At 47.3% G+C, this 14,450-nt stretch overlaps 1 protein-coding gene across 1 annotated transcript; it reads left to right on the top strand.

Annotated features, from left to right (window-relative positions):
* Positions 1-2,011: 2,011 nt before the first annotated feature.
* LOC149331578 (uncharacterized) lies at positions 2,012-14,095 on the top strand. Its single transcript, XM_089555524.1, has 7 exons — positions 2,012-2,226; positions 3,073-3,229; positions 4,899-5,020; positions 6,102-6,219; positions 8,149-8,322; positions 11,432-11,542; positions 13,943-14,095. Exons 1-7 carry the CDS (start codon positions 2,015-2,017, stop codon positions 14,084-14,086), a joined length of 1,038 nt encoding a protein of 345 aa, XP_089411650.1. The 5' UTR covers positions 2,012-2,014; the 3' UTR covers positions 14,087-14,095.
* Positions 14,096-14,450: the final 355 nt, after the last annotated feature.

Raw genomic sequence — 14,450 nt, 5'->3', positions numbered from 1 at the left:
ACATCACAGGGCCTTCGCCCGCGGGATTCTTCACGGCTGCCGTAGTCCACCGGGGAATGAATATCAATGGGCTATCTTTTCGGGCCCCAAATACAACACGAGCGGAGGAAGTCGCAATAGCTCTCTCTGCCGCCGATCCAAAATCGAAAACGGTTATCACAGACTCTCGCCGGGCCTGTGAACATTATCTTGCAGGCGAAATATCACCTCTTGCCTCCCAAATTCTAATACGCGCTCTCGCCGATCCAACTCGCACAAAAGTGATCTGGGCTCCTAGCCGCCAGGGTCTACGAGGCAATGATGCGGCCGCCCGAGCGCTCACACACCGGGCTCCTCATCCTAGCTCTCCTGGCTCAGAAGCTCATAAACCGCTTCTGCGGTTCCGCGAAATCTCAATTCATTATTGCGACAGCCACCGTCTCTACCCGGCACCTGCAAAGGGGCCGAGTAAGGCGGAGGAGTGAACTCTGCGGCGCCTGCAGACAGGAACCCTTCTCTGTCCTGCCATAGCAAAACACTTCGATCCGAACACAGATGGGCGCTGCCCGCACTGTGGAGAGAGAGAGAAACAACTTTATTTGCTGAGATATGCGATATCTTTCACATGGTGTGGGCATGTACTCAAAATCCTCCTTTCCCCTTCCTCCTTCCCCCACCCCCCACCCCCCATCCCAGCCCCAGCCCCAGCCCCAGCCCCACCCGAGAAGCATGGGAGACTGCCCTCCTCAACTGCTCCACACTGGAGTCCCATAGGGCTCTGGTCTAGCGGGCGCGAGACGGGGCCTCGTCGTGCGGTGTCCCGGACTAAGGATACCGACCATGCAGCAGGGTTTTTTGACCCTCAAGCTCTCTTTGATTAAAGTTTTTTACCACCACCACATACCTATAAACGTGATTCAGGCGTCCACTGACCCAGGGAGCCAGTCACGCGCACTTCCCTTCGTTAAAATGATCGGATAAAACGTTGCAACGCCAACGCCAATGAACAGAATCAACGACGACGGCCTATGGCTTCAGCGCCGCGTTTCTGGCCCAACGTTGTCACTGCCTGCAGTTCACATCTCTCTCTCATCCCCCCTCGTACTATCGGGGTAAATTGGTGAATTGTAAATTGGTTTTGAGGAAAGGAAATGGCGAGTATCTGTCTCGCATATCTCGGCGGACACTTCAACCGCGCCGCAAGGGAAGGGAGGAAGATGGGAGTGAAAGAACAGACAAAGAAAGAGGTGCCGTAGTGGAGGTCTCCGGAATAATTTCGACCACCTGGGGATCTTTAACGTGTACTGACATCGCACAGCACACGGGCGCCTCTTGCGATTCGCCTCCATAGAAACGCGGCCTCCGCGGTCGGGTTCGAACCCGGGTACTCGGCTCGGTAGACGAGCGCCTTGCCACTGAGCCACCGCGGCGGGTCGTACTATTGGGGACTATCGGGGGACGCACAGCTGTACTTTCAACTGTTTTACAATAAAAAAGGGACATTAGTAATCGTGTTTGGCCATAGAAAGTAGTACTAGTAGTGGCGGTTTATTAAAATGATATATAAAGAGAAGGGAAGGGTATTTGCTAGCCCCAACATTGCCATCGCCGCTGGAAGCACCTGACTGGGCAGCTGAAATAGAGGGATAGTAGGCAGACTGGAGAAATGAAATGAAAGAGGTGAGCAGACAGCTAGAAAGGATAGCGGGGAGAGAGGTACCGGCTTTGTCAAAAATAACCAGGCTGCTTGGTTTGCTTCTAGCTTGTATAATGGAGCCCTTGTGACTTTCCTGAAGATGAAAAGTTGTTGGAATGTAAGAAGACCCCCAGTCCTTACCTTAAACAACCATTTCAGCTTCAGGGAAGCTGTAAGGGCTCCACTGTACGAGCTAGAAGCAAACCATGCAGCCTGGTTACTTTTGACAAAAGACTGTACTGTATGCAAGTATTCTGTTTATACAACAACATACGTGCCATAGAGAGAGCCAGGAACTGAAAAGCAGTGCTTTTGTTTATTGCACTTGCAGCGACCCGGATGCCCCTGGTGTGCACACTTAGCAGCAGGGGCACGGCGTTCATCTCCTATCCGACGCCTGGCCTATGCAGCCACGTGCTGTACACGCACGTTCTCGTCTCTGACGGGAAACTGCGAGACTGGCAAGGCGGCAACGGCTGGCAGGACTTCGTGAACGCCCTGCAGACCGAAGAGTTCACAGACTACCCCGGCGGCGTGTCCTTCGATGCCCGGTCTGTGTTCGCGCTCAGTCCTGTAACCACATTCTTAACTTTTCGCATTCGGAGGATTGGGACCGGAAGGCTGGCAGCCTTTGTATCGTTATAGAGATATGATTGGTTTGGAAGCTGGCTAAACAGCGCGGCTGATTTGTGCCTGCTGATATTTTCCTAATTGTTGTGTTAATACACCTACTAAATGCTCTTGCACTCGCTAGCGTCCTGTGATTGCGTCCTTGCGAGAGTGCCGCATTCAGCTTAGTGTCGACGCAATGCCGTTTGCAACGAATAGACGCCTTTAACCCTTTATGTGTGCTTTTTACCAGCAGGGCCAACTGAAGACCATTTACTTTTGCGCGGGTGTTGTGAATGACTATTTTCCAACGAAGCTCAAGACACCGCGGAATGGTGCACTCAGTGATCTCCTTTATTCTTCGGCCATCTAAATGTTTCATTGAAACGATCGAGTAAACTGGTCTACAAAGGAAGCTGGAACTGCCCGCAATGCATATCTATATAAAACTACAACTCGGGGTGGTAGTATTTGAAGCGAACAAGATCTTCTTCAGGACCTTATATGCACCTTCTTTTAGAGTCATAGAACACTTCTGTTTGGTTCGGTTCGTGGGGGTTTAACATCCCAAAGGTACTCAGGCTATGAGGGACGCCGTAGTGAACGGCTCCAGATATTTTTACCACCTGGGGTTCTTTAACGTGCACTGAATTCGCACAGTACACGGGCCTCTGCAATTTCACATGCATCAAAATTCGACCCAGTTGTTATTGACTCACCGAGTAAAAAACTGGGCATACCGAACTCTGCAGCTTCGACATATAAAATTTCCTTTCTCTCCAATGCAGCCAGTCCACCGCTGCAACGTCCCTGGACATCCCATATGTGAAGAAGGAACTCCAGGAACTGGCCATGAAAAACATCAAGCACTACGGCATCCTGAACATCGTGACGCGCGCAGCTTACCTTTACCGACTGGTGTCTCTAGCTGGGACCATCATCACGGTGCGTTCAGACGAGATGCATCCTTACGAGAAGTGCTGTTCAATGTGCGCCATGCCAACGTTTTGGTCAGTGGTCCACGGGAACACGTAACTGGATATTCGCCCGTCCAACAACACCGAATGCGGATGCATGCTCGCAAATCAATGCCGTTCTAATTTCGCCGCCCAAAAGCAGACATTAAGGCTGCAGAGATTATGTTCATTTCTGTACCTGCAAGTAAAGGGATAATTTGTATGTTTGCACAAGCAGCTGTCACTTTTTTTTTTGTCCAAAGCACGCGAAGAAATGTTTGAACTTTCAAAATAGCGCATAAAAGATTCGCAGCGTTTTCTCATGCTTTTACTGGACATTATTTTTTTGACGCTTGTTTGTTTATTAAGAGTGCGTGCCGCCCTACCTAGGTGGTCCTTTCATCATCAGAGTGCCTTCAATAAGAAGCCATATTTTGTTACGTTTATTACTGTAAAGACAATGCTTACTATATACAACCTCAGAGGACTTGATGACATTGTTTATCACGTAAGAGGCCACACCTTCATTATTGGGGCCAATCTGGTATCCTTTTGTGCGCTAGTATTATAAGGGTATCTAGTGAAAAAACCGTTATGTCCTCTGGCGTAGCTCGGAGTAGCTGGTGCAGCGAAGTGGGAAGCAGGGAAATGGCGCTGCTACAGCTGCAACCAATGAGATTAACGGGGTCTCGCAGCTGTAGTCAAAGGAAGAGGGCGTGGCGCTAGCCGAAGCCGAGTGCAGAGAGGGTGTGAAGATGAAGAGCCTAGAAATGCAGTTGCGTGCACATGCAGATGGCAGAAAAAAGGCAAAGTATGAAGTCGCCAGAAGAATCAGAAGATAGCGAATCGCAGCTAGCAGTCCAGGCTGCTTATCGCAAGGGAAACGCCGAGGAACGACTGCAAGAATATTTGCATTCAACTAGAATCTTCAAATGCGGCTTCCTGGGCATCCATTTTCTTACCCGCGTTCAGTGGGTGATCGACTCTGGCACAAGCGGGACTTGACGGCGATGACGGCGATGATGTGTACTGTGTTTAGAGTTGGACTTTACGAGCTAAACAAAGCTAAACAAGGGCAAACGCACTGGCGCACTCAAGTAACATTTAGCATAAACAGGTAAATCGTAGAACTTTTTTTTCACGAGAGTGAAGCATATTTCTTTCGGAGACTGAAAAATCTTAGATAAAACGTGAGGACGGAGTGGGAAATGTCCCTCAAAGAAGGCCCTACATCCAATGGCGGCGAACAACCACCAAGATCTATCGCAGTGACGACGACCTTTCTTCAGCCGCCTTGCCGTTTCTAGCCACCTGCGACGCCATGTTAGCAGGCTCAAGATGGCTGATCGTGATTTCTTGACGATAGGTGGACGCCAATGGTTGGAGGGTCCTCTTCGAAGGCCATCTGCCGCTGCGCTCTTGAGTTGACGAGTGGTCCTGTCGCCATAGCCTGCGCCTCGTTTATCGTCTTGTTAGATACACAGTCAAACCCGTATATATCAAATCCGAAGGGGATCGCGAAATAGTTTGATATATCGATAATTCCATGTACATAAGATCGCAGTAGATGAGGAGTTGGTACACATTTACGATCCACTACGAAAATCTCTAAATTGCCAGCACAGCTGAGCGCTCCTCCTCCCCTTTGCCGTACGCAGAGGTTGCGGCAGTTGCAAGGAGGCGACAGGTCCAGACACATCATCCTGGCTACCGGCCTGTGGACCTACGCCGAGGTGAACGCATGGACCACTTACGAGGCACAATTCAGAGTGCTCGCCGGGTATGTACGGATGGATTTCACCTGTTATCTCATCTATCTCATCTCCGTTATCTCATTTGAGTAAGATACGGTTAAGACTCTTAGCTGCATATTTACTACTGCGCAGAATTCACCTGTGCCAAGCGTGCTTCCCTATCCCGCACTCTCAGGCGTATAGTACGAACTCTGAAAGCTCTTCTAAACTACCGCGGCGGCTGAATTTCTTTGGAGGAGAAATTCGAGGCCCGTGTACTGTGCGATGTCAGTGCACGTTAAAGAACCCCAGGTGGTCGAAATTTCCGGAGCCCTCCACTACGGCGTCTCTCATAGCCTTAGTCGCTTTGGGACGTTAAACCCCATAAACCAACCATAAACCAACCATCTTCTAAACTACCCTGTTAATCCATGCATTCCTCCAACTCTGTAAAGCGTAATGCAAACGGTGCATGGAGCAGGACCGGCGAAGTGCGAAAAAAACTTATTTACCTCTATTTATTTATTTAAATAAATAAATAAATAGAGGGAAATAAGTCTCCTTCGGTCAGCCCTGGTCCTCGTCCTCCTGCAGAGCTTGGTCCAAGAAAAAATTTTTAAAATATTTTATTATTTTTTTCATCTCAGATGGACCAAGCTCTGCAGCAGGTCTTACCCGATAACAAGGCTTCTAAAGTTTTTAGGTATGTTCGGGGCAAAAGCAAAGACACTAAGTTTAGGGATCTGATAGAAGCGTTTTTTGCCGAAAAGAAAGGAAACTTGTGTGTAAGTGATACATCAATTTCGCTGTATAAAGCTGAAAAGAATTTCCTGGAGTGTGCCTTATCACGTCTTTCTTGATATGTCGGTAACCTGCCTGGTATGTGACGGTAAAGGCTACATATGTACTTTCCGTGTATGTAATGAAACCAGTTGGAAGTTGGCGCTTCGTCTTGTCGTGTGCCTATGTGTTGCGTCTGTTTTTTGTGCCGTTAAATATTTAAATATGAATCAAAACCAACTAGCCCAACAGTAAGTGCTTTTAAACCATACTGAAGGTGATTGTCCGCATTGTCAGTTCTGTGCTCGCCATTAATTTATTTTCATTCCCTCCACAACGCTCTTCCAGCTTCGACGTGGACATTCTCATCACAATAAGCAGCGTCGGGACGATGGAGAGGCAGGACCTCTGCCTTGCCGCGCCACCGACGGTGTGGAAGACAACGAACGCAACCTTCGCGGGCTTCGTAAGCGCTGACAATCGCATCTTGACGTAGGATATTTGTAAGCGCTCAGTATCGAATGATATATAGTTTATTGTTTGTTAGCTTAAAACCAACGACCAATTCTGCGCCCTCGCCAGGAAAGCCTCACGTGATGCGGAACGGAATGCGTTCCTCAGTGGCATTCCGCTGCTCATAGGTATGGTATGGGAGCCCATAAATAATGCCGAAGGTATCCGCGTGGGTTGAAACATTACCATAGGCACGAAGCTTTTTGAATTGACCCATATTCGGGGAGTGAAATAATCTATATGAACTGTTCGGAATGACGCGCCCGATAGGTGTGTCGCGCAAATACACGAATCAGGTGTCGTAGACTATGAGATGAAGATAGTCAAAACATCTCAAAGTCGATGCTCCGGCACTCAGACCTTATATATACGCTTTGTTTGCGCAGCTATCCCTCTGCAGGCGCTTTAATGGCGCGAAAAGTAGCGGTAATAGGTACTAAATATGCCAGCAGTTTTCTCAGATATATGCTTCAAATTATCCTGTACAGAGAAAGTTTTGCAAGCCAGCACAAGCGTACGTCTTTGATGAGTGTGCATCTGGTTCCTGTTCACCTAGTGCGTTGCATCGTATTTGGATAGCTTCCACTCCGCTGCAAGAACCTTTATGACACTGCACAGATCAGTCTATTCGACGTTCCCAAGAGAAAGCCCTCGCATTTCATGGAAAAAAAAAGCGAAAACCATCGTATATCTCGTGCAGAGTCAAATTTGGCCCGGTTATCAAGCTGCACCATTATTACGTGGTTTCCATTGCTTAGGGGTAGAAATGAGAGCTTTCTGAAGCAGTGCTTTGAAGTTTTGTCACTTTCTCTAGTCTAGGTTGTTACATGCGCAGGTGACTATGGGCTAACCGTTTGCAATATGCTGCCTATGATCATAATACTGCAAACCCATTGGTGGGGTAACCAAACCAGAACATGAATTTCACATCGCTGTTGTATTTCCAGTTTACGGCTACCACCTCTGTTGACAGCAAGACGCAGGAAACAGATGGCGACGCTCCTATCGGCATTGAGAATTAACACGTCGACGCAATGAACTAGGATGGAAGTTTTAGGACCTAAATTTATGCCATGCAGCTTCTGGGAATGCAAGCCATTTATTATTTTCTAGTTAAGGAAGAGTACGCCAATGGATTATCGTCATTGTGTGTCACTTATGCAACGGTGCTTGTCTTTGCTTATATCAGCGTTTCCTGCGTGCCACTGACGTCTGCATTCATGTAGAGGGCTTTTCATTTTATCAAGTGCACATTTTTAAATGAAACTGCATTGCAGACACTGGACACTCCTTTAAAGGCAGAATTATATGTCTATTTGGAAGTCCTCTTCAAGCCTATTAGTTAATATTGTTTGATTAAAATGAAATTGCATCGCAGACACGGGGTACTCCTTTAGAGGCAGGATTATCTGCCTAGGCGGATGTCCTGTTCAAGCCTATTAGTTGGTATTGTTTGAGTAAAATGAAATTGCATCGCAGATACTGGGCACTCCTTTACAGGCAGGATTATCTGTCTAGGCGGACGTTCTGTTCAAGCACATTAGTTAATACTGTTTGATTAAAATGAAATTGCATTGCAGACACGGGGCATTCCTTAAGAGGTAGGATGATCTGTCTAGGCGGATGTCCTGTTCAAGCCTTATAGTTAATATTTTTTGATTAAAATGAAATTGCATCGCAGATACTGGGTACTTATTGAGAAGTAGGATTGTCTGTCTAGGCGGATGTTCTGTTCACGCCTATGAGTTGCTTTTGGTTAATCAATTGATAATGTTTCGCTGATTAGTTGTTTGAATAAATGCAGATTGAGACGGCTTGCCCTATGTGCGATGCTGCGATATTACTGCCTTCTTCAATTAGTGCTCTCGCAACGTGTCCGCAGGACAAGCACGCCACCTTGTTGATGGCTTCGCAACCGTACCAGCGGCAGAGCCTGTACGTGGGGCTGTCTTTCGAGATGGGCGTCATGCTGTACCGGCTGAAAGACGTCGCGACGTCCCGGGACCGCACGCCATACGCGGCATGCACCCAGTTTACACTCGTCGGATACGCACAGGCACGTGGAGAGCAACGCGACCGGGTTTTGCTGAGGTTGAATAGTAGACACACGATAATACATCGTTTGCAAAAACCAAGGGGCGCAGGTAAATACCATACGATGGCGGGAGAAGCGGGCAATCCAAATCCAATGAACTAGTTTTTGCAGGGCAGTTGAAGCAAACTGGAGTGGTCTAGCGAGTACCTGTGACTGTTCATAACTTTCCGCCGCGGTGGCTCAGTGGTTATGGTGCTCGGCTACTGACCCGAAAGACGCGGGTTCGATCTCGGCCGCGGAGGTCGAATTTCGATGGAGGCGAAATTCTAGAGGCTCGTGTACTGTGCGATGCCAGTGCACGTTAAGGAACCCCAGGTGGTCGAAATTTCCGGAGCCCTTCACTACGGCGTCTCTCATAGCCTGGGTCGCTCTGGGAGTGAGCATAGTGAATAGGCTGAAACGAAAAGCGCATTGACGCATAAAATGGCGCGTTGCCCCGAAGGAACAGTTCACATAACAATAAAAAGATCACGAGAGAGAACGTTAAGCCCCTTGAATTCACATTAAAGCGAATAGGCGAGAGCGATTCCAACAATGCTGCCCATGATTTCCTCGAAATTCCTTTGGTCAGGTGTTAAAAGTCAAACAACTAATGGGTTCTTACCCATATATGCAAAAATGGTCTTGATCTACTCAACATTAATAGATCCCTGCGAGTGCTCATACCACTTCTGGAGCAGTGGTGCAGTGGTAAAGCGGTGCGCCAGTGTTGTGGGATGGCAGGTGCTGCCATCTGTGGTGTTTGTGCGATCCAGGCTGCTCTTGCGACCAATCATTAATTTAATCGTCACCTGCCAGTTGCATGAGGACGCAATATTTTATGGATACCATTAGGTGCTATCACACACACAGACGGGCTTTCGCTCAATAGTGCAAGTAAGCTTGGCATGGAATAATTTTTATGCTAATCTCGAGCCTATCGTGAGCACCAGGCAGTTATATGAATTCCATAATGCGTGGGTGTTTTGTTGCGAAATTCAGGTACGAAATATTAAAGTTTGCATGCACTATACTTGGTTCTTCACAAAGACATTTGAAACGGCTGTGCATTAAATAGTACTGCTGGTAACTTTTATGATAAAATTATAGCAAACGTGACTTCGGATGCTTTGATCAGGATTATAGATTCTTAGCCTTAATTTAAATAATTTAATTACCACCAGCAGTTTGTGCTTAAAAAACTGGAAATCTATGATTCCTTAGTTGAATTTTTTTTCTGTGCACCGCACTGCTCTGGTTGGCGATACCCAGGGCCTTTTCACTCTACTTTAGCTGAAGATCAGTTTGAACTGATGTATACTTCACATTGAAGCCACCCAGGAAGCAAGTTTCTTATTTTTAATGTAACGTCAATAAATTACAAAATACTTGCGGGAACCTAATTTACATGAAAATCCAACTTAAGTTTTCTTCACAGAGGACAACTTATATTAGGAGAAACGTTGAAGCACAGAGGTCTGCAATTTGATCTGGATGGGAAAAGTGTCGGCTTGGTGCGCCGTTTGAAAATTACACACTGAGTTTTGCGTACTGGTATAGGCAGCTGAGGTAATCGGAGTTGGTTTTATCATGTAAGGTGTTAGTGGTGGTTTTGGAATAGGTTTGGTTTGGTTTATGGGGTTTAACGTCCCAAAGCGACTAAGGCTGTGAGAGACGCCGTAGTGGAGGGCTCCGGAAATTTCGACCACCCGGGGTTCTTTAACGTGCACTGGCATCGCACAGTACACGGGCCTCTAGAATTTCTCCTCCAAAGAAATTCAACCGCCGCGGCCGGGATCGAACCTGTGTCTTTAGGGTCAGCAGCAGAGCCCCATAACCACTGAGACATCGCGGCGGCGGTTTTGGAATCGGACAAATGTTTCTTAGAGGAAAAAAAAACGAGCTGGTGTCATCACCCTACATCTCGGTGTCATGTGAATGCGTTATTAGGACAATATTGTAAATATCTATAATAAAAAACAGTGAGCATAAAACAATCCTGCGAGGAACATATGCAATCGATTCTATCGCCGACAGATGTCTATTAAGGCTTATAAAAGGAAACTGAATATTGAAATACCTGCGAATGAAATTAAACGGTCTCTTGACCTGATAATTAACCATTGTTAGTTTGTTTTTAGTTTGTTTTGTTAGTTTCTTTTTCTTTTCCACGTCATTTCGCGCTGCTCGTTTTCTGTTTGCACTTTGGTATTATTGCTCAATTTGTGTTCTGTTCTGTATCCACTCCTGCTTGGGCCTCACGGCCTGCAGTATGCCATAAATAAAATAAAATAAAAAAACGCGGCGTCATGTACACCATAAAAAGAAAGTTCCTAGGAAAAAAGGCCGCGTTTAACTGAGTCTAAGTTTTTTCCATAGCGAAGGAACAGACGTATCGTGTATTGGCTATTTTCAAAATTATCGACCAACTTTGTTTTTGTGAAGTAGAGCTATTTCTGTTTCAAGTTTTGCCCGGAAGTCATAATGTTCCTTCAAAATGAGCTGCTTCTTACTGAAAAAAGCTGCTGAAACGTATTCTTACAAATGTTTCTAATACTTTAGAAAATACGACCAATTTTGAAATCACTCTAATTGTCAGTTATCTGTACCGAACGGGCCTTATGTTAAGTGCTCACTTGTCCAATTTTCATGCTGTCACTAAAGATTATTGCTGCTTGCATATATGCTGCAGTGGGAGAGGTATCAGGTGAACAACAAATACAATTGGTGCAGGCATGATATCATTGTTTCCCGGGGCCGTATTTTTATCGAATGAGTCAATTCAGAGCCCTTATCTATGGCGTCTCTCACAAACTATGTGAAGGTTTGGAATTAATTTCATTTTTTCGATATGAGGCCTACTTTCCGGCCAGCGCAAAGCAAGAAGGATCATTAAAATTCCGGTGAAGTAGCTTTTTGTTTGCAGATAATTTCTAAGATAACACTCCAGCTCTCACCAGTGCCATTCGCAATGACGAGAAACTGCATCAAGCAGTAGCTATGCTAGCGCACGCATGCAGCTTTACGGGTTGCATTCACTCATTACAGTGCAGCCTTTTAAAGAAAGACTTCATTCGGTTTTATTGCGCAGGTGTGCGATCCAAACGCGTCCCTTAGTAGGATGGACGACCTTCCTACGGAGTTCGGCGCTATCTCCTCCTACGATTTCTTCTACGACAGCTGGGAAACCATGAAAAGAAAGGTACGTACGTGCTTTAGTTTCATCAGTAATGTTGTTTAAACATATGCCTTTTATGTTTTTAAGTGTAAGATTGCTTTTAGCTGCACAGTAGTTGAAGAAGTCATTGACCCCTGAGCAGTGTTGACTGTTAGTTGGCCAACTAGGCTCTAAATGATAACTTTTTTGTCTAATACAGTTATGCTCAAGGTTGTCATTTAAAGTTTCCAATTACCTTTAGGAATTGGCGGAGATGTTTCCAAATTTAGAAAACTGCATTCTTCTCAGCTGATGGCGCAGTGAAGAATAGCCCTCGATAAGCATCAGAAAGAATGCCGAGTCGCTTCTCTCTTCTTCAACCCCAAAACATTAGTAATGCTTTTAAGTTTCCCACGCTTACTTTGTTACGGCACATAGAATTTCGGATGTTATTTGCCGCATTAAAAGAGTTCAAGTTCCCGGAGGAGGCAGCGACGCTTATTTTGATACCGTGCTGTTCGTGCCATTTCCCTTTAACAATGTCACCTGCTCGCCAGTAGCTCGTCAGCTGCTCTACTGTAAACTAAAACCAATCAGTAAGCTCACTCTGCCAACTTCTTCGAGGGCGACCACCCACAACGCTCGTATGGGGTGTGGTCGCAGATGTTGCTCTTCTCTGCCCTGTTCTCGGGCGCTTAGACGCAAGCTCACGAGGCATGCGTATTTAGGTACCCTATACCCTCCTTAGCCTTTGCAGCTAGCTTTACCTTTGCACGTTCCCTCTGGTTAGTCGACGATGTACTAAACTCCACAAGAGCCGTCCAGAATGTAGTCACACTATCCCTTGTTGTTTGAAACTAGCAACCTCAGTGTACGGGGTCAATCACACTTGGTTTGGTTTGGTTTATGAGAGTTTAACGTCCCAAAGCGACTCAGGCTATGAAAGACGCTGTAGTGAAGGGCTCCGGAAATTTCTACTACCCTTAACGTGCACTGACATCGCACAGTACACGGGCCTCTAGAAATTTCGCCTCCATCGAAATTCAACCGCCGCGGCCGGGATCGAACCCGTGTCTGTCGGGTCAGCAGCCGAGCACCATATCCACTGAACCACCGCGGCGGCTCAATCACACTTCCAGGGACTACGGCTCCGGGTGGCCACGCACCTGCTAAGTGCCATTGCATCTAACCCGCTCATGAATCAATGCAGAGTGGCGCACAGGAAGTGGGACCTCGACGTGATGCTTCGTGTGATCTGCACGTTTTCACGGGTTTACTACCGGCTTAGGCCGCAATGGTGCTCCGCCTGTGCGCAGCCACGCGGAGCTGTGTTCCCTTTAAATGTGATTGACCCAGTACTTCAAGAATAAGCATGCAGAGAAAAAAAGTAGTGGCCGGGCTAAGCCCTTAGCGCTCTGGAGAAGGTCACGTGACATGTGGTCCTCAGAATATACTTGGTTTGGTTGGTTTGGTTTATGGGGTTTAACGTCCCAAAGCGACTCGGGATATGGGGGACGCCGTAGTGAAGGGCTCCGGAAATTTCGGCCACCCGGGGTTCTTTAACGTGCACTGCACATTGCACAGTACACGGGCCTCTAGAATTTCGTCTCCATCGAAATTCAGCAGCCGCGGCCGGTATCGAACCCACGTCTTTCGAGTCAGCAGCTGAGCGCCATAAACACTGAGCCATCGCGGCGGCTCAATCACATTTAGAGGGGCCACGGCTCCGCGTAGCCACGTGCCTGCTGAGTGCCATTGCATCTAACCCGCTCATTAATTAAAACAGAGTGGCGCACGAGAAGAGGGACCTCGACGTGGTGCTTCGTGTCATCTGCTCCTTTTCACGGGTTTGCCACCGGCTTAGTCGCAATGGTGCTCCGCGTGTGCGCATCCACGCGGAGCCGTGTTCCCTTTAAATGTGTTTGACCCTGTACAGTGGTGAGCAGCCTTGTCTAGAGCGCTCGGGCGGTGCACTTCCTTGCAAACAAATCCAGATTTTGTGGCAGCCTCTAGGGTCCAGCTGCAACGCTTGCACGGAAGTAGCGCCAGATAGCCTCGTAAACAAAGCAGGCACGAAAACTTTGCCCTGTAATGAGGGGCTGCTCTCTAATTTCGGTTTTTGTTACCAAGTGCGCACTGCTCAAGCGCTCTAGACAAGGCTGCTCACCACTGTACATCAAGAACAAGCATGCTGGGAAAAAAGTGGTGGCCGGGCTAAGCCTTTAACGCTCTGGAGAAGATTACGTGACATGCAGTCTGCAGAATATACTTTCGTTCGTGAGTAGTGTTGCCTGCGCTCCTCAGTGCTGCCGTTCTTTTGTAGCGTCTGGGGGTGCAGGTATCTCTGTCCTTCCGCTGGTACCCCTGTGAGAAGTGTGAGAGATTTCTCTGGACACGAAACATGCAAGGTTGCTAGTGACGCATTCTCAACACCCTCCTCTGCAGGTGGATAACGTGATGAGTCTTCAACTCCGGAACAAGATAGCCTGGATGCTGTTCGACACGCACCTGTCGGACATCACCTGGAATTGCACGGCTCCCAGGGACCGAGAGAGGAAGCTCAAGGAATACCTGGGCACCTTCGGATGACGCCCTACGCTCGCCTTCTTTTTAGCCGCGAGGCGAGATAATAACGAGAGCCAAATCAATAAAAGTGGCAGCGTGATCAAAGTGACCGCCTACTTCACCTCCATTTCAACGGTACTCCTTTACGCATTTTATTTTCCATCTAGTATATGTCTTGCCTAATGTGACTTGCTACTGAGTCACTGAGTCTCAGATGTCGGTAAAAGAGACATCTTTACAACCTTCAGACAATTATTTCTCAATTTAGCTTGACTGATACTCCCGTTTGGGGTCAGGTTTAAAAATGGGGCAGGTTTTTTTCTCTTTCTGGAGGGACCATGTGGTACACATAGCCAGGAGAGTAAGGTCCTCCTTGAATACTGGGAGA

Source organism: Amblyomma mixtum, chromosome 8 (assembly GCF_055824585.1).
Source record: "Amblyomma mixtum isolate Tamu chromosome 8, ASM5582458v1, whole genome shotgun sequence".
In the NCBI taxonomy this organism is placed as follows: domain Eukaryota; kingdom Metazoa; phylum Arthropoda; class Arachnida; order Ixodida; family Ixodidae; genus Amblyomma; species Amblyomma mixtum.
The sequence above is the reverse complement of the archived record's forward strand: the minus strand, read 5'-3'. Positions and strand labels throughout refer to the sequence as shown.